Genomic DNA, 20,679 nt, shown 5'->3' with positions numbered 1-20,679 from the left:
TTTCATAATTAATTGTCAGGCGTGCAGCTGCTGGGCACTAATGAGGAAATCTGCTGGGCCTGTATCCCTTTAGACATGTTCCTATTAAAAGTATCTAATTTTTGTTGCAAGGGATGCCTGAAATCTGAATTGTATCGAAGGCCCCTTTCAGACGTCCGCTCCGTCTGTCCGTTCATTACAAGTCCGTTAACGGACTTGTAATGAATCCCTATGGGGACGCGTCCGTTAGCGGATGGAGCATCCGCTAGCGTCCGCGTCAGTCGGGTTCCGCTTTTCCGAACGAAAGAAACCCTATTTTTCTTCCGTTCGGCGGAGCGGAACTGATGCAGACGGACAGACGGTCCGTCTGCATCAGGTTCCCCATAGGGGACAAAGGAGCAGAGACAGGGCGGTCCCTGCACTGTGCGCGGGGACCGCCCTATCCACCGACAGCTGAGCGGGGATCCCCGCTGAGCCGACGGAGACACACGGAGCGGACCCGGAAACGGTCCGCTCTGTGTGAAAGAGCCCTTAGGCAGACTTCTGGGAAAATTGGTGAGCCAATCACACAAGGAGGAAATGATGTTTCTGGGGAGTGGTCAGTACACATTTTTTGTACAGAACAACTCCAGGTAGCCACATTACACTGCATTCTCAGAAAATTACAGTGACTGCAGATTGAAAAGGAAAGATAATTTATAATAACATTCAGTTACAATATGACAAGTGTTGCAATTATATGTACTATATTATTTTTTCTTTATTTGCTATTTTTTTTCCCCACGAAATTGGAGTTACTCTTTAAAGTTTTGTATGCAGTATAGAAGTTAATATCCCTGTCTGTTTTTTTTTTTTGCTATAGATGGAATGATCAACTGAAAGTGCAGGCCATGATGCAATCCACAATGGGAAAAGTCGCAGGCTGCTAGATCAATATCATAGAGGTACTGAGACTTTGAGGTTGATTTACTAAAGCCGTAGTGCAAAATCTGGTGCGTGGTAGCCAATCAGCTTCTAACTTTAGCTTTGGCAATAAAACCTAGAAGCTGATTGGTTTCTACGCAGAGCTGCACCAGATTTTGCACTCTCCAGTTTTAGTAAATTAACCCCTTTATGTCAGGAAGGTTATGCAAAATGGTGCATCAGGACAAACATCTGTTAGCAGGCTGACACAGTCACCCATAATCGTGTGGAAGTGTGCGTGCATGAGAAAGCATGCGCATGTCAGTTACTAGTGCTGGCGCCATGCAAGTTATTTAACCACTCGACCTCCGGAAGATTTACCCCCCTTCATGACCAGGCCATTTTTTGCAATATGGCACTGCGTAATGCTCCGACACACGATCGGATTTTCCGTCGGAAAAACCTTTGATGGTTTTTCAGACGGAATTCCGCTCAAGCTTGGCTTGCATACACATGGTCACACAAAAGTTCTCTGAACTTCCGTCCGTCAAGAACGTGGTGATGTACAACACTACGACAAGCCGAGAAAATTAAGTTCAATGCGCGTCAGAATTGCAACAGGCGAAAGGATTTTTTTCTGTCGGAAAATTTGAGAACCAGTTATCAATCTTTTGCTGACAGAAATTCCGCCAGCAAAAGTCTGATGGAGCATACACACGGTCGGAATTTCCATTCAAAAGCTCACATCGGACTTTTGCTGTCGGAATTTCCGGTTGTGTGTACGGGGGGCATTAGTTTAACTGACAATTGCGCTTGTGTGACGCTGTACCCAAATACAATTTTGCTCTTTTTCCCCCCAAACATAAAGCCTTCCTTTTGATTTTGTCATCTTTTTTTACTTTGTGCTATAAAACCTATCCAATCATTTTTTTTTTTTAAATCTAATTTCTTTATCAATTTAGGCCAAACATATTTTTGGTATACAAAAATCCCAATAAGCGTATATTGATTGGTTTGCGCAAAAGTTATTGGGCCAAATTCTCAAAAAGTCTGCGTAACTTAAATTTCAGCAGTTAAGTTACACTGACTTAAAATTTCTACCTAAGTGCCTGATCGTCAAAGCACTTAGGTAGAAATTACACGCTGTGTAACTTAAGTGCCGCCGTCGTAAGGCGGTCCTCCTCTCCTGGGGGCGTTTAAAATTTAAATGAGGCGCGCTCCCGCGCCGGCCGTACTGCGCATGCGTGTGACGTCATTTTCCCGACGTGCAGCGCGCGAACGTAATTAACGCCGGTCGGCTTTGAGAATTTCGACGGGACACTAAAGTTGCGACGGGTGAAAAAAAAAGACGCGCCGGGAAAACAAATAATTATAAAAAAAAATGTCAGCGTCGCTCAGCATGCATTCCTGAGAGGGAGAACTCCATGCCAATTTTCAAAGAAAAAAACGGCATGGGTTCCCCCCCCAGGAGCATACCAGGCCCTTAGGTCTGGTATGGGTTGTAAGGAGACCCCCCCACGCCGAAAAATTGACGTAGGGGGTCCCCCTACAATCCATACCAGACCCGTATCCAAAGCACGCTACCCGGCCGGTCAGGAATGGGAGTGGGGACGAGCGAGCGCCCCCCCCCTCCTGAGCCGTGCCAGGCCGCATGCCCTCAACATGGGGGGGTTGGGTGCTCTGGGGCAGGGGGGCGCACTGCGGGCCCCCCCACCCCAGAGCACCCTGTCCCCATGTTGATGAGGACAGGACCTCTTCCCGACAACCCTTGCCATTGGTTGTCGGGGTCTGCGGGAGGGGACTTATCGGAATCTGGGAGTCCCCTTTAATAAGGGGGCCCCCAGATACCGGCCCCCCACCCTAAGTGAATGGATATGGGGTACATCGTACCCCTATCCATTCACCTGGAGGCAAAAAGTAAAATTTAGTAAACACACAACACAAGGCTTTTTAAAATAATTTATTATTCTGCTCCGGATGCCCCCCCTGTCTTCGTTATTAGCTCAATTACCAGGGGGGGCTTCTTCTTCCACTCTCCGGGGGTCTTCTTCCACTCTCCGGGGGTCTTCTCCGCTCTCCGGGGGGGGGTCTTCTCCGCTCTCCGGGGGGGGGGGCTTCTCCGGACTCCGGGGGGCTTCTTCCATCTTCTCCCCTCTTCCGCTGTTGACTCGGCGAACCCCGGTTCTTCTGCAGCTCTCCGGTGCCTTCTTCTTCAGCGCTGGCTGCCTGCTATGTTTGTGTGTTAGCTCGATTTCAAACAGGCAGCCGGCGCGGTCTTCTGTGACGTCAGGGTCTTGTCTTCTGTTCTTCCGATGTTGACTCGTAGCCTGTTGTCGCTGTACTGATGGAAGCGCGCCTTGCATCACATTTATATAGGCATCACCGTCCCATCATGCTCCGGTAGGTACCCACGTGGTGGGTGCCTACCCACGTGCACCCACCACGTGGGTACCTGCCGGAGCATGATGGGACGGTGATGCCTATATAAATGTGATGCAAGGCGCGCTTCCATCATTACAGCGACAACAGGCGACGAGTCAACATCGGAAGAGGGGAGAAGAACAGAGGACCCTGACGTCACAGAAGACCGCGCCGGCTGCCTGTTTGAAATCGAGCTAACACACAAACATAGCAGGCAGCCAGCGCTGAAGAAGAAGGCACCGGAGAGCGGCAGAAGAACCGGGGTTCGCCGAGTCAACAGCGGAAGAGGGGAGAAGATGGAAGAAGCCCCCCGGAGTCCGGAGAAGCCCCCCCCGGAGAGCGGAGAAGACCCCCGGAGAGCGGAAGACCCCCGGAGAGCGGAAGACCCCCGGAGAGTGGAAGAAGAAGCCCCCCCCTGGTAATTGAGCTAATAACGAAGACAGGGGGGGCATCCGGAGCAGAATAATAAATTATTTTAAAAAGCCTTGTGTTGTGTGTTTACTAAATTTTACTTTTTGCCTCCAGGTGAATGGATAGGGGTACGATGTACCCCATATCCATTCACTTAGGGTGGGGGGCCGGTATCTGGGGGCCCCCTTATTAAAGGGGACTCCCAGATTCCGATAAGTCCCCTCCCGCAGACCCCGACAACCAATGGCAAGGGTTGTCGGGAAGAGGTCCTGTCCTCATCAACATGGGGACAGGGTGCTCTGGGGTGGGGGGGCCCGCAGTGCGCCCCCCTGCCCCAGAGCACCCAACCCCCCCATGTTGAGGGCATGCGGCCTGGCACGGCTCAGGAGGGGGGGGGGACGCTCGCTCGTCCCCACTCCCATTCCTGACTGGCCGGGTAGCGTGCTTTGGATACGGGTCTGGTATGGATTGTAGGGGGACCCCCTACGTCGAATTTTCGGCGGAGGGGGGTCTCCTTACAACCCATACCAGACCTAAGGGCCTGGTATGCTCCTGGGGGGGAACCCATGCCGGTTTTGAATTTAAAAATTGCCGTGGAGTTCTCCCTCAGGAATGCATACCAAATGCCGTCGCTGGAATGGGCCTTTACAAGGTTTGGCTAACTTTCCACATTATAAAACCAGCCCTAGTTTTGCGCAGGCAAATTCGGAACTTAGGCAGAAATCAAAGTGCTGAAATGCTTTGAAAATCTGCTTAAGTCCTCATTTGCATACGCAAAGCTGCATTTCAATGAGAAATGCCCCCAGTGGCGGATGCGGTACTGCATCCTAAAATCTGACCGTGTAAGTGTCTTACACATGTCAGATTTTCTGCCTAACTTTGGAAAAAGCCTTTTGAGAATCGTTTCCAAAGTTAGGCACAGGGATACGCAGGCTGAACAGCAGTTAAGTCTGCGTATCTCTTTTGAGAATTTGGCCCATAGTGTCTACAAACTATGGGATATTTTTATTTGTTCCTTTTTTTTTTACTAGTAATGGCGGTGATCAGTGACTTATAGCGGTATTGCAATATTACGGCGGACAAATCGGCAGATGGCAGCAGTGTGGTCAAGTGTTCTGAGTGCCACTCCTTAGCGGCCAGTCAGGGGTTGGCTGCCTTGCTGTGCATGCTGGGGAGGGGTATAATGGGGGCAGACGCCATTACCTCAAGGTTCTTCCTCGTGTGGCGCCCACCAGTGGAGTAGCCATTCCACGACACCCTCGCATATGGCCCTCCTGGCCGGGGTGTGCGTGGGTAGCAATGTTACTGGTTCCGGGAACACGTTGGCCCCGGAGCAATTGATCTGCTGTGTGGGCCCAGTGATCAACTGGGTCCCCAATCTGGAGGGGGTCCCGAGCTGTCCGTCCAATTGGAGGAAGTTGACCATGAGGAGTCTGTCCGAGGGATGCCGAGCACGAGGCTGGTCTTTCAGGAGGGGCCTGTCCATTCATTGGGGGACAACCTGGGATCTGACAGGCTGGATGTTGGTTTGCCTGTTGGTCGCTAATTTGCAAAACTACCTGAAGGAGATCCGGGTGCTAAATCTACTGAGAGAGGATTCCGGACCATAATTGTCTCCAATCTTATGGGAGGGTCTGTGGCAGAGACTTGATCCCAAGTTCGAGTGACACTCTGGCTGCCAGGCTGGTGAGAGAGGCCTGTCCAGGTGCGCTACACCCACTCTGGCTGAGTGGCGAAGTAAAGTGTTGTTGGAAGTAGGACTGTTTCCCCGTATGCAGTTACACCTGAATCTGCTGTCTCCTATTTGCTATCCCTTCATCTTTCTACTGTTTAACCGTTTTTACCCGGCTGGGTAATAAAAGCACAGAAAAGACAGACACCTGTCGTTTGGACATTCCCTTTACTACAACTCTCATCAAGTACCCTAGATGGCGGAGATACAGAAATAACATGCCACCCAAAACAAACCAGCAGCTCCTTCGGGGGCAGTGCTACATATATATATATAAAATTGTAAAAAAAAGTCTAAAAAAAAAATTGTAAATTTGTGCCACCTCCATGAAATAAGTTTTTGCAGGTTGGCGATGTCTGTATTAAACCTACAACAACATAATGAATGAAGCCCATCTAAGTATCAACTTCTTATATTTACATAGTTCATATAATTGTTCTAAGCTGTATTATTGCGCTTGAAAGTATGTGTGTGTGGTGGGGTACTTTTGTTTGATGGAAATCCTTTCAGAGAGCTTTTAGCGGGCATAACTTTGTCAACCTGCCCATTGAAGTTATATAGACTCTACACTAGCTGGTATACTCTAATATACTGCATACACCTCCCCTATCAGTATGATACTCACCTGTCCAGGGAGATATTTCCCATATAGGTACAGAGCCGCTTATCAAAATCTTCTGAGCCAGGCCCACGCATGCACCGTTTGCTCTTCCTTTAATCCTATGGAAAGGCTGGAGGAGAAATACGACTTCTACATAGGATTGTAACTGGGAGTTTATGTTTATGTGTAGGCCAAGCTTTGAATATTTTGACAAGCTGCTTTGTGGCTTTAAAGGTGACATCTCTGGATTTGGGACAGGTAAGGATAAGAATGGAAGGGAAGGCTACACCTTAAGCAAGTAATGGTAAGTAGCGAATAATATATTTAGCTCTTTTTCAAACACATTTACCTTTTTTTTACCACTTAGAGGTTGGTCTGTTACATCATCATTACTGCCATCTTGATTCTCCTCATTTGTCACCGCAGCTTCTTGTCTATAGCTACAATAGTAAAAATGCATAATTAAAGAAAACAAGTTTTGTGTTATATATACAGCATGCTATATATGTTAAAAGGGGTTGTAAAGGTTTATTTTTTATTTTCTAAATAGGTTCCTTTAAAGGGGTTGTAAAGGAAAACAATTTTTTGCCTAAAATTAATGTCTGCAAGGTAGACAGACAGAATAGTGTAATGATTCTGTTAAAAAATGAGTAAATACCTATTAAATTCCTTCATCTATATCACCTCCGGCATTCTAGTTTCTGTTCTCTCATTCACTTCCTGGTTTGCGGCGCTGGTTCATGTAAGAACTACATTTCCCAGTATGAATTGCGGCAAGCCCAGTAATTCACACCTCCTTGAAGTCTCTAACACGTAGAGAGCGTCCTGCCACACAGATGTAGTTCCCAGGAGGGGGTGAGCACGTTACTGAGCACCGCAGTAAAGCCTCCCATCACGGTGGTCAGTAAAATCAGACAAGCAGGAAGTGAACAAAACAGAGAAGAAATAGAGCAACTTCTGAGCAAAAACAAACAATGAGGAAGTGAAAAGGGGAATGTCTGCAGGTAAAGGATGCTTATTATGAAAAAAAAAAATCCATTACAACCCCTTTAAGCTAGTGCATTGTTGGTTCACTTTTCATTTTTTAAAGTGGTTGTAAACCCTTACATATACCCAGTAAAGTAAATAACCTCAGGTGATACACATAGATGATAAAAATCCTTCTCTGCAGTCTTCTCTACATATGTTCAAAGTCCAGAATTTGTAGAGCTTGTATGAGCTGAGTCAGCAATAACTGGGCAATTTGGGCCATAAAGGCTCCCATGACCGTAAGAAAAACCTCAGCTGAAAGGGAAGAGATTTTAGCCCTAACCAATGAAAGCTAAAGGTGACTCCAAGCACGGAACAGACTCAACAGCAGAAAGCAATAGGACTCCAAGCTGCAGATATCACCACAAAAAAAAATGCTCTAGCAAAGCGCAGTGATGTACAAAACGTACGACGGCACTATAAAGGGGAAGTTCCATGCGGATGGCGCCACCCTTTGGGCTGCTTTAGCTGATTCCGTGTTAGTAAAAGACGATTTGCGCTTTTCAGTCTGTTACAGCGTAATGAATGTGCTTACTCCATTACGAACGCTAGTTTTACCAGAACGAGCGCTCCCATCTCATAACTTGCTTCTGAGCATGAACGTTTTTTTCACATTGTTAAAGCCCACACACGACCATTTTTTACAACCTTAAAAACGGTGTAAAAAAAATAAGGCATGTTCGAAAAAAAATGTGCCCATTTTTTAGAACCCAAAAAATGTTCTGAAGCCCACACACGATCGTTTTTAATGAACCCGAAAAATGGTCGTGTGTACGCGGAATTAGTGCTAGAAATACAATAGAGTAGTTCAATACAAAGAATTGGCAGATGTTGAGAACAAGAGAATGCAGATACTTACAGAGCTGCTTTAAAAAGGGTAATACATTATATTTTAATACATAATGGGTTAATTTGCATCCCTAATCAGTTTAAGGTTCAGCTGTATTTTTTTTTTTTTGTTAACTTTATTGAAACCAAATATCAAAACATAAAGTAAGTTGGCATAGCCAAACTGCAGGCTCTTAACAAATAGCAAGGAAATTGTATGTGACAGGACAAAATTACAAGGCTTGTACACCAATGCTAATAACATGGGAGAACTGGAGCTGCTCATGTACGAGGAGGATTTCAATTTTGTGGGAATTTCAGAAAATGGTTTGACAGCTCACATGATTGGCTGGCAAACATTCAGGGGTATTCCCTATCGCGTAGGCATAGGGAGGGTAGGAAAAAGTGAGGGGTATGCCTGTATATCAAGAATGATGTGCTAGGACAACATTACTAATGGAGCTAGGGAGAAGATGGAATCCTTGTGGGTGGAGCTCCAAATGCCAAACTGCTGCAAGCAAAGCCAACAGAATATTAGCATGCAATACAAATGGGTTTCACTCCAGAGATAATTCTCCCACTCTACAAGACTCTGGTCCGGCAACATCTTGAGTATATGGTCCAGTTCTGGGCACCAGTCCTCAAGAAAGATGTGCCGTAACTGAAGAGAGTCTAGAGAAGGGCAACAATGACTCGAGAGGGGATATGATAAATGGAGTTTAAAAACATGCCCATTCACTGAAATTGGAAGAGAAGTGGTTTAACCTTAAACTGCATTGAGGCTTCTTTGCTGAGTGGTAAGGATATAGAATGCTCTTCCAAAAGAAGTGGTATCAGCAGGGAGCGTTGACAGTTTAAAAAAAACTATTAGATGGGCATATTAATGGTCACAACATACTGGGATATGGAATTACATATTGACAAACACATACACACACACACACACACACACACACACACACACACACACACACACACCACAAGTTGAACTGGATGGATTGGTGTCCTTTTTCAACCTTACTGACTATGTAACTATGAAAAAATTGTACATATACAAAACAGCATGTTCCAGAACACTCAGAGTCATAAAGAGACTAGACTGTTACAATGGGGTTTCAAAGGTACAGTAACCAACAGCATACCAAGTACTAGTCAAATTTCATGTCACTAAGAATTACTCCGCTGCGCACTTGAGACAGGCTACACCTGTAGATGGTAGGGTACAGTAGATATAGATACAAAGATGTCAACATAATAATCTACTCACGTCTAGGTCTGCTGGAGCGAGGCCAGGAATTTCCAGCCAGCCACCCCATACCCTGTTAAATGTAGCCATACAACCCCTACGCTGGTAAATAACCCACTAATATCTGAGGGTAATACCCATGTCATGTGTTCCACCAATTCTAAGAGTAGGAGGGGAAGTGTTATTCCAATGAAGTAGTAAAAGTTTACGTGCCAGACTGAAATAGTGTTCTAGAGACCGCCTCTCTGTCACACTGGTCTGTCACCACCTCATTAACTATACCTAGGATACAACAGTTAGGGTCCAGACTAAGGGTAGCTTGGAATGCTTAATTAATGGTATTAAGAACTGCCTCCCAATATCTGTGCAATTTCGGGCAGTGCCATAACATGTATATTAGAGTGCCATGATCGCTGCTACATTTGAGGCCCCGTACACACGTCCGAGGAACTCGACGGGCAAAACACATCGTTTTGCTTGTCGAGTTCCTTGTGGAGCCGCCGAGGATCTCGGCGAGCCAAGTTTCCTCATTGACTAACGAGGAAATAGAGAACATGTTCTCTATTTGGCCCGACAAAATCCATGTCGGCTTCCTCGGCCAAAAGTGTACACACCACCGGGTTTCTCGGCAGAATACGGCTCCGATCGAGTTTCTGCCTGAATTCTGCTGAGAAACTCGGTCGTGTGTACAGGGCCTGAGACATAGAAATTCCTTAAGGAGGCTCTTTTTAAATAGTTTCAAAGGGCTGTAGTGTACCGTCAAAAGTATGTATAACTGGGACATGCGTTTATATGTATTTAAGGAGCTATTCTGCACCGCTTCCAGCGCCATCTCCCATTGCTCACCAGGCAAGTCACCCACATCTGACACCCATATCTCACACCCAGAAAGGGTATGCTGTGAAACTGGTAGACAAAAGCATGGCATAACATTGAGATATAAACCTTTTTTTGTACAGGGCCCTTCTGCATAATACCAAAGATAAGAGTAGGGGAAAGGGAAAACCCAGTGATGAGTGTTGAGCCACAACTGCATGCTTGAGCTGCAAATAATAAAACTGCATAGACTGGTGCAGTCTGTATTGGGATTGCAATGCAGAGAAGGTCAGTAAGGTACCAAAGCTGTAATACTTAAGTTATTGACACTGTTAATGCACATCTGATTTGGCTCTACTGTCAAATAAGCTTTAGCCAAAAGGGTTACATAAAGATGCCAGAGCACTACAGCTTGACTGAAACACTGCTTGTCATTGATTAAAGCTGGATATAGACTAGTAGATTGTCTAACAAATGTTTGTACAAATATCTGTACAAACCTTTGTACAAAATGTCCGTGTACATTCGGACGAATGGCATTCACAAGCATGTCAAAATTGTGTTTGCTTTTAACATTCAATTTTGAAACTAATGTAATTTCCCGAACGAGATTCGCAAACACAGTTAGAAATTTGTTAAATCAAGAAAATATTTACATCCTACTTCTGCAAATTTTCTTGTCACTTTGGTTGTAAATTTATTTCAGTTTGACCCTACCATAACCATTAAAAAAATCAAGTGATCCTTCTAAAAAAATTCTACTAATGTATAGCCAGCTTTAGTCTAAAAGATGGCAACCTGAAACGATTTCACGGATGACTGATATCGATGTGCTCTTTTCATAAGAAAGAGCATCAATGTGTTGCAATTTCACTGTCACAAGTGAAGACTGACAATTGTACTGTCTGACAGTTCCCACAGCAGCAAGTCTCTGTTTTGCTAAACCTTAATCAAAGGCTCAGTTTTTGTATAAAGCAGGAAATGTCTTTATAAGGCAACTATCAAATACAATAAATATGGAATAAACATCCTTTTAGCCCTCACACCACCAACCAAAAAAGACATCAGCAGAGAAATAAAAAAGAAATAAAAAAATAGTACTTACTACTTTATTATTCACTTGCAATAAATATGTGTGTGTATATATATATATATATATATATATATATATATATATATATATACACACACACACACACACACACACATATACACCCACACCCACACCCACACACATTTTTAACTTGAGGCAGGTGTCCCTTCTTCGGCTATAGTAGATACCTATCTGCAAATTTAATGTTTCTGCATTTGTAAATGGCTTTTGGCTTAATGAAATTTGGAGGAAAGCATGCACTGTTTTTTATAATTTCTTGGCCAAGTGGTTATATTGGATACATACAGAGGTCAAACAGAAACAAATCATAAAGTTTTGGTGACTACAAGTTGTGGGCCTGTAGGCAATGGGCCAGATTCAGAAAGAGATATGACGGCGTATCTCCTGATACGCCGTTGTATCTCTGAGTGCGCTCGGTCGTATCTATGCGCCTGATTCATAGAATCAGTTACGCATAGATATCCCTAAGATCCGACAGGTGTAAGTGTCTTACACCGTCGTATCTTAGGCTGCAATTTCACGCTGGCCGCTAGGTGGCGCTTCCCTTTTTTTACGCGAGGAATATGCAAATTAGTATTTACGTCGATTCAAAAACGAACGACCGCCCGGCGTTTTTTTTTACGTCGTTTGCGTTCGACTTTTTCCCGGCGTATAGTTACCCCTGCTATATGAGGCTTAGCTAATGTTAAGTATGGCCGTCGTTCCCGCGCCGTTTTGAATTTTTTACGTCGTTTGCGTAAGTTGTTCGCGAATACGGCTGGACGTAATTTACGTTCACATCGAAAGCAATGACGTTTTGTGGCGGAAGAACTCGCGCCCAAAGTTAGAGCGGCGTAACGTATCTACGATACGTTACGCCGCTGCGATTCTACGTGAATCTGGGCCACAGTTTCTCAAATAAAAAGAATAAATCATTACATAAAAAAATTCTATAAATTTTTTTCATTATCTTATTTTAAGCATTTGACGCAGTAATAAAAAAAAACAAATAGCAACTGTAAAGATTTAAACTACCTCTAATAAATACAAAACACACCAATTAATATTTTTTACAATTATAAGGGGTATACAGCTGCAGCAATTGAAGTGATTTTTGTATTTTGTTTTTTAACATTTAACTTCTTTTTTTTTTTCCACAACTTTTTATTTGGAAAAAAGTAAAGCATACAATAAGTATGAGCCATAATTGTACCATGAGTTACAGAGAACAAAGTAAAACAATTATATTCTAGTTGACCATGCATAAAGCAGTTAAGCTAAGGGTAATTTCGCCTCAATTGGTAAGATATCTGGGTCTAGAAACAAAGAAATACATGTGAGCCAGATAAAGGAGTCACTTGTGGCCTTGGATGTAAGAGCAGAGATCTGTGTAGACCTTCGGGCCGCAAAGCTGATAACTTGAGAAAGTGGTAGAATTGGGAGAGTCGGAGCCACTTATAAGCCTATCAATGCTTGCTCAGAGGGTATGGATATTAGCATGTGGTTATAAAGGTAAGGATAAGTCAACTGGAATAGTGTGGGAGAGGATACATGCCCAAGTGTAACAAAGGTGTCGTGGAAGTTTGGAAGAAGATGAGCTATAGTCAGGCGTAAGATTGTGGTCAATGTATAGTTAACCGTTTTGGTGTAGCAGAAGAAAGAAGGGGAGGGGAAGAGAGAAGAGAAAAAAAAGGGAGGGATTGGGGAGATGGAGGTTAGAGGGAATTTAAGGAAGGGATGCCCTCTCTTACTACCTTCACATGACTCCATTGAGAGTGTAAATACACCATGGAAGTAGATGACCAGTCTAGGGTGAAGGTCTGCAGGCCGAAAATATAATGTGATATAACCGAGTGGGGGAGGCCCATAGAGTTTAATCGTCCTACCATTTTTAACCATGTTTAACATTAACTTTTGGCCTAGGCTGCCATAGACACATTCCCTGGGGGGGTGTCGGAAAACTTTAAAAAACAAAGCTATTGTGCAGCCCTTTGGCTTTTGTTAGGAGCCACACTTGAAGCCCTCTACATTCACTAAGTTGCCCCCCCCCATCTGCTTTAGAGGGATAAGAATCCGATTCAGCTCACCAACATCTACTAAAAACGTATAAATATAAAAATAAAAGATTTATGTGGACTCTTTGAACAAGAACCATATGCTCTGATTTAAAACTCCATCCTTGTTAAGAATGTTAAGGAAAGCAATTCCCTCCAGGTGAACAAAACACATATAGATTCTGGTCAAGCTTTATAGCAGATTCTTGGGATGCTGGGGTATTTTTTGCCTGGAATTCTATCAGTCTGACTACTTAAATGGGAGGATCTGCCTTCATTATAAACACTTGATTAGGATCAGTGCTGCAGTAAGAAATGCGTCTTTTAGCTGCAACCACTAGAGTCTTTTAGATGCTCTTTGAATGCATCTTAACAAAATCTTCTGTTGCAGGGAATGCCTGTAATATGACTCTAAGCATTGTGCAGCCATTAAGGGCAAAGCGGCTATATCTCCAGATGGCCCACCAAAGGTATATTCATCCATAAACTTTCCTTCGCCACCAAGAGTCCAAGCTTTATTGTCCTAATGGAGTAAGGCTCTCAGGTATAGGGGTGCATGTGAGAGTGCTGGTAGCTCAGTGGAAAATCACCAGGTTCTAACACTGTCACATGACTTTCTGAGGAAATTGGATGACAGTATTTATTTAAGGGTTCAGATTCAGGTTTGTTTTGTTTTTTTTAGAGTGCGGGAGGGTTATAACATTTGTAGTTTTTTCCCTCCATATGTGTCCCATTGGGGAGAAGTCCCTTTGAAATTCCTCCAAACTGAGAAAACCCTTTGGAAAAAATAGATAAAATGGCTGCACACTCTGGAAGGATGCCAAAATATTTATTGTAGTGATCAACAAATAAAATCATATACAGCAAAGCGAGCACCAATATATAAAAATGTTAAAGCATTTCACGCAGATAACAGCACTTAATCATAACACATTTGTGTGAAACGCAATAAATTTTTTATCTCCAAGTGCTCGCTGTGCCGTATATACAGTGATACCTCGGTTCACAAATTTAATTAATGAAACAACTCTGGTCACGAACCAAACTGGTTGCGAACCGAGGTAAATTTTCCAATAGGGTTCAATGTAAATCAGGTTAATCCGTTCCAAACTTTTTTTGTTAATATGTAAATTTATGAAATACATGTACAGTACAAAAAAAGGATTTTAAACTTATATTACATACGGTCTTTTACATTAAGCTGACCTCTTTCATGAGTACATCTAAAAAGAAAAAAAACAATAGATCCTTTAATCCTTTTTTGAAACAATCCCAAACCCCAATTTAAATTACTAATCTAGGGGCCAGAAACCCGCACTGTGCATCCAGGGAAAGATCATCTGAGGGCACGATAAAGTTGTATAATTCATATGAGCTGTTTTTCCATGATTCCCAATCAAGTGAACCCACCCTCATGGTAGTCAGGGGGCAGAAACCTCTATCTGAGTGGACTGGTTCACTGAAGACTCTCATCTTGCACTGCTCTTCTCAATATGAATGTGTCAGAGCAGGGAAGATGGCCGCAACTCATGTTTGTGTACCAAAGCGGAGTTCGTGTACCGAAGCAAATTTTTGTGAACTTTTCTGTTTGCGAACCGAGTTGTTAGTGAACAGAAGTGTTAGTGAAGCAAGGTATCACTGTACTTTTATTTGTTGATCATTACAATAAAGATTTTGGCATTGAGTGTGCAGCCATTCATCCATTTTTTCCCGTTGATCTTGGAGGTGAATCGGGCAGCCACCACTGCTTTGGAAGCAACACTAGACTTGCAGCATTCACACCTTGAGCGGTGTTTACTCATCTGAGGAAATCCTTGGTTGTCTCCTTTATTACTGTTCTGGGGACAACCCAAAACTTTTTGATTTTCCTTATTTTCACTTTTGATGATAGTGGTAAACATGGCATATAGAGAGGGTGAATCTCCCTAATAGGGGTAACAATCAGTAATAAAACCTGACAGGTGTTCTAATGCCTCTCCATTCTATCCAAACAAAAAAAAAAATATTCTTATGTTATCCAATGATTTGAGGAACATTATATTATATAACAATGCTATAAATTACCAACTTAATTTAAGAAAACAAATGCAACATACCTTATCAGTTCATATTCGTTAATAGACATGTTGCTGACTGTTCTTTGGTGATAACTGGCTGCATTGTAGAGTTTTAAATCTCCACATATTTTGGAAATTCTATTAAAAAGGAAAAGAAAAGTATTAATTAATTTGCTACATCAAATTAAAAAGTTAAAAAAGCAATCATTGAAACACATAGTGAAAACAGCAAACCACAAAAATAAATATTTTTATAATTCTTTACTGAATGTAAATTGTCAGACATAGTCTGTAAAGGGGAAAGCATGTTTTCAGTTTCGCTGTGACAGTGGGCATAGGGTTGAAAATAAATGAGGAAATCAATTTGCAGATGTATTACCGTAATCTCTTTTAACAATTTACCAGAATTACCATATTTCAAAGTCAAGGGTGTACAGAGTGACACATGAAGGAAACCTATCATGGTAAAGTTATCAATATGCCTTTGCTGATATCTGCTTCTACAAACAATACAGAGATGAACAGTTCTGTAAGTCCCTACCCACATGTAAAAAAAAATGTTTTTCATAAGGGACGATTAACTGAGAGGAGTCGTTGGTGGATTGTTTTTTAACAATTATTTTTCATTTACTATTATTTTTAATGAAATAATTTTTTTTTTTACATTTTTGATCGGACGGCTGTTACTGCTGGGCTTACAATTCGTGCTGCCCTATGTTTTAAGTGGGAATTTTGTTTAAGTTGTTTTCTTTATGGTGTCAGCAGATTAAAAATATTTACAGGCTATATTTTCTTGTTTTTTTGAAGGCATGATAGTGCTGGTGTGCCCATGTGAATGCGGCTGTTGACATGCGTGCTGTGCCATCAGTGTGTATGGTGCATGTGTCAGTGTTTGGCAGCCATTTTTAAGTGCATTTATGGGCCAATCGAGACAGGTAAGTTAAACACCTTTGTTGAAGCCGGCTTGAATGGTAAAACCAGTTAGGTTTTCCTGGATAGGCCTCTTTGCTCCTGTGGGGTGCTGACTTGGACCAGATTGAGATTGATAAGTAGATGCCTATATGGATGCAATGCCTTTTATTATTGCTATCCTTAAAGGGGCCTAAATTGGAATTTGCTCACTGTTCAAAACACCAGATGTCATATGTGCAATATATTTGAGGCTTGCCTAAGCTGATGTATATGGATTAAGTGGATGAGGTGTTTTACCTTATACCACTTATTGGGCATCTAACATTTATTTCATTTGACCAAGGCTTTTCCATTTACCTCTCCTACTGTGCCTGAGTGGAGATGGTTTGATGTATGGACAGTGGTATATCACTATTCTCGGTGGTGGGGTTACCAGCCAGTTGGCCTGAAGTGGGACTTACAAAGTGCAAATGTGTGCTGAGATTATTGACTGTCAATAACACCCACGTTACATGCACCCCAAGCCATTACTATAAAGAGTCACCTGTGCTAATGCCCACCATATAAGAGAAAGGGGGCACAAAACTTTCTTAGAGTTCACAAAAATCATAAACACATATAATAATTAAATATGAAACTATCCAATTGGTAATATAACACAAATTAAAAGACAAGATATAAAACGAACGTGCGCCCGTGCTTCCGGGGTCAGGTTTCGACACGATGACATCAGTGCACTGACGTCATCACGTCGAAACGTGACCCCGGAAGCACGGGCGCACGTTCGTTTTATATCTTGTCTTTTAATTTTTTGTACCTGTGAGTACTATGAAGTGTATTGGATACACATATTTTTAAATAAAATCCAGAGTTTTTTCTTGCGGTACTTCACTATCCGAGCATTTATTCCTTCTTGGGTACTACATTGGTGTTTGGAGCCTCGAGGTGAGCCGAGTTTGTTCCTGAAGGAAGACTGGGATCTTTACAACCAGGCGAGGACCAGCTGACCATCGTGGAGCGCTGCAGTCCCCCCCCCTCTTTCTGGGATTGAGTGGATCGTTATGCTGTACTTGTTTGGCTATCTGGTAAGAGTTTATTACCTACCCCTTCCTTGGTGGATTTCCTACATTCTACTCAAACTATACTCCGATCGGTGGTGGAATCTCTTCATCTCTATTCCTCTCAACCCACATCTGTGAAATTGTTTTTTTTTTCATTTTTTGGACAATCGTTTTAGGAGTCATCTAATGTGTGGGGTTAATTACCCTGAGCTTTCACTTTAGGTTTGAGTTTGGACTGAACTTAATTTATTTATTATATGGCATACATGTCTTTCCTGATGTGTTAGCACATGGGTTACACTAAAGATTATTTGAAATAATTTAGATATTTTTAAAAAAAAAATCTTGTTTATTCAATGGATAACCACACACACCTATTTGTTGGTTTGTTTTTACACAAATACACTGCTGCTTTTACAATTCAACATCTAAACAGTCAGACCGATTTTTAAAGGGGTGTTCCAGGCATTTTTAACCACTTAGGGACCGCCTCCTGCACATATACATCGGCAGAATGGCACATGTACGTACAGGTACGTCCTGTACTAGTACCCAGCCGTGGGTCGCAGGCGCGGCCCGGTCCGAAGCTCCGTGACCAGGACCAGCGGACCCGATCGCCGCTGGAGACCCGCGATCGGTCCCCGGAGCTGAAGAACGGGGAGAGCCGTGTGTAAACACGGCTTCTCCGTTCTTCACTGTGGCGGCTGCATCGATCGCGTCATCCCTTTTATAGGGGACACAATCGATGACATAACACATACAGCCACACCCCCCTAAAGTTGTAAACACACTACAGGGAACACATAACCCCATAAGCGCCCCCCTTGGGGTTAACTCCCAAACTGCAACTGTCATTTTCACAATAAACAATGCATTTTAAATGCATTTTTTGCTGTGAAAATTACAATGGTCCCAAAAATGTGTCAAAATGTCGCAGTCACAAAAAAAAACGCTGATCACCGCCATTAGTAGTAAAAAAAAATTTTTTTTATAAAAATGCAATAAAACTATCCCCTATTTTGTAAACGCTATAAATTTTGCGCAAACCAACCTTATCGCTTATTGCGATTTTTTTTACCAAAAATAGGTAGTATAAAAAATATTGAATTTTTTTCAAAATTGTCGCTCTATTTTTGTTTATAGCGCAAAAAAATTAAACCGGGTCTTAAGTGGTTAATGTTTATTAAAAGTCAGCAGCTACAAAAAGTGATATGTGATATGGCGATATGACGTATCGCCTTAGTGGCCCCTCGGTGGAAGGAGGAAGTGGGACAGGATGTCCCACTCCTCCTGAAGCCCCCACTTGCCCCATGCTCAGCAGCTGGAACAGATTACAGTGGTCCTGCAGGATGGGATCAGGATGAAACAAATCCACGCCTAGTATAACCAGATGAGTATTTTATAATTATAATTTTTATCTTGTGAGCGTTTTTAATCTTTCTTCATTAAAAACATTTCACGGGAAAACTACACCTAGTTGGCGCTTAGTTCCCTCTCTGCTTTCATCCTTTCGTCTACACTAGGGATGAGCCGAACACCCACCATTCGGTTCGCACCAGAACCTTCGAACGGACCGACCGTTCGCGCGAACATTTATAACCCCATTGACGTCTATGGGACTCGAACGTTCTAATTCAAAAGTGCTAATTTTAAAGCCTAATATGCAAGTTATTGTCGTAAAACATCTTTGAGAACCTGGGTCTTGCTCCAGGGAACATGTATCAATGGAAAAAAAGTTTTAAAAACTGTAGTTTTTTCTGTAGCAGTGATTTTAATAATGCTTAAAGTAAAAAAAATAAAAAAATGAAAAATTCCTTTAAATATCGTACCTGCTGGGTGCCTATAGTATGCCTGTAAAGTGGCACGTGTTTAGAACTGTCCCTGCACAAAACGAGATTACTATAAGAAAAAAGTAATTTAAAACTGCTTGCGGCTTTAATGTAATGTCTGGTCCCTGCAATATGGATGAAAATCATTGAGAAAAATAGCACAGACACAGACAGTACACACACCACGTAGCTTTAGGTGCACACTGCAGAGGACACGGGCAGTACACACACCACGTAGCTTTAGGTGCACACTGCAGAGGACACAGGCAGTACACACCACGTAGCTTTAGGTGCACACTGCAGAGGACACAGGCAGTACACACCACGTAGCTTTAGGTGCACACTGCAGAGGACACGGGCAGTACACACCACGTAGCTTTAGGTGCACACTGCAGAGGACACGGGCAGTACACCACGTGAGAATACTGCAGCTAGCACAATCACCTGCCTGCCAGTAAATTAGGAAGTGCAGATCTAGCTAAACTATACAGTGTATAAATATATATACAACACCTGGGATGCATATATATCCTCTACACACTGTAACTTTAACTGACTAGCCTGCCTGCCTGCCTGCTCTATCTACCTACTAAAAATGACACTCTCTCTCTCTGTCTTCTCTCTTTTAACCACCGCAACACACTACACAAGGTCGACCTGCAGGCGGCCTTTTATAGTGTGGGGCGTGTACTAAACCCCCTGAGCCATAATTGGCCAAAGCCACCCTGGCTTTGGACAATTATGGCTCTACGTTTTTTGCAAGCTGTGATTGGCCAAGCATGCGGGTCATAGTGCATGCTTGGCCAAACATCAGCCGTGAAACGCAACTCGAAATTGGCGTGAACGGCCCAAAACGTTCGTAATTTGATGAATACGAAGCTCATCCCTAGTCTACACAGAGCCGGCCACAACTCTGAGGATAGCAGCCGCAGATGGTCCTGTGCATTCCATATTGTACCCCCAACTACCATGGACTATTGACATTGTATGGATTCACCATTATCACCCTGAACACTGGTAAAATGATTTTATATATACAGTGCTGGCTGGACCATATACCCTTAACTCTGTGTGCCAGTAACTCCCCTTATAAATGACCTGTCATACTGATCCACTGGTTTCATAACTACCTAAAATAAGTACACAGATCGGAAGATCTAAACTTGCTCTAACTTCTAACTTGCAGCATATGTGTTCCTGGGCTGTAAATCAAAGTTTTCAAGCCACAGACATCCAAGTAACTAGCATTTTCATAAGGTGGTTGGCAAATAAGCCCACCTGTGGGGGTGAAATGCACCAAAGTGGTGGACAAAGTAGGTTAGCGGTTTCCACTCTAGTACAATAACATAATTGAAACGCTGGGATTATGTGGCCGGTGCAGCCATAAATGCATTACTAGTTTAAATCTGCAGTTTAGCGGCTGTAAAAGTACACTTGTCATGAGAGAAGTAGAGGCAAAGTATGACTTTAATACTTTTGAATCACAGTTACAGAGCAAGTATTCTGTAAACGAGTGTCAAAAAAGTGCTAGCATTAAATATTGCTATCCTTGTTCTGGGTCATTGACTTAGACAGTGCTGAAGCCACAGTACAGGCATGACAGATGGGGAATTAACATTTTCAAACTGAAATGTCAACAATGGCAGCCCATAAGGATCTAGTGACGGGTGTATTTTAAATAGGTACTTAAATGTTACTTAAGACGTA

At 42.8% G+C, this 20,679-nt stretch overlaps 1 protein-coding gene across 1 annotated transcript in view; it reads right to left on the bottom strand.

Moving 5' to 3' along the window:
- Window positions 1-20,679, bottom strand: part of CFAP46 (cilia and flagella associated protein 46) — a 267,974-nt gene that overhangs the window by 113,528 nt on the left and 133,767 nt on the right. Inside the window, exons 34-35 of the mRNA XM_040361829.1 lie at window positions 15,210-15,308; window positions 6,397-6,487 (exon numbers count right to left, since the gene is read on the bottom strand). Of these exons, the coding sequence (XP_040217763.1) occupies window positions 6,397-6,487; window positions 15,210-15,308 (190 nt within the window). The remainder of the gene's footprint in view (window positions 1-6,396; window positions 6,488-15,209; window positions 15,309-20,679) is intronic.

The sequence above is a fragment of the Rana temporaria genome, chromosome 8 (genome assembly GCF_905171775.1).
Source record: "Rana temporaria chromosome 8, aRanTem1.1, whole genome shotgun sequence".
NCBI classification, from domain to species: Eukaryota; Metazoa; Chordata; class Amphibia; order Anura; family Ranidae; genus Rana; species Rana temporaria.
The sequence above is the reverse complement of the archived record's forward strand: the minus strand, read 5'-3'. Positions and strand labels throughout refer to the sequence as shown.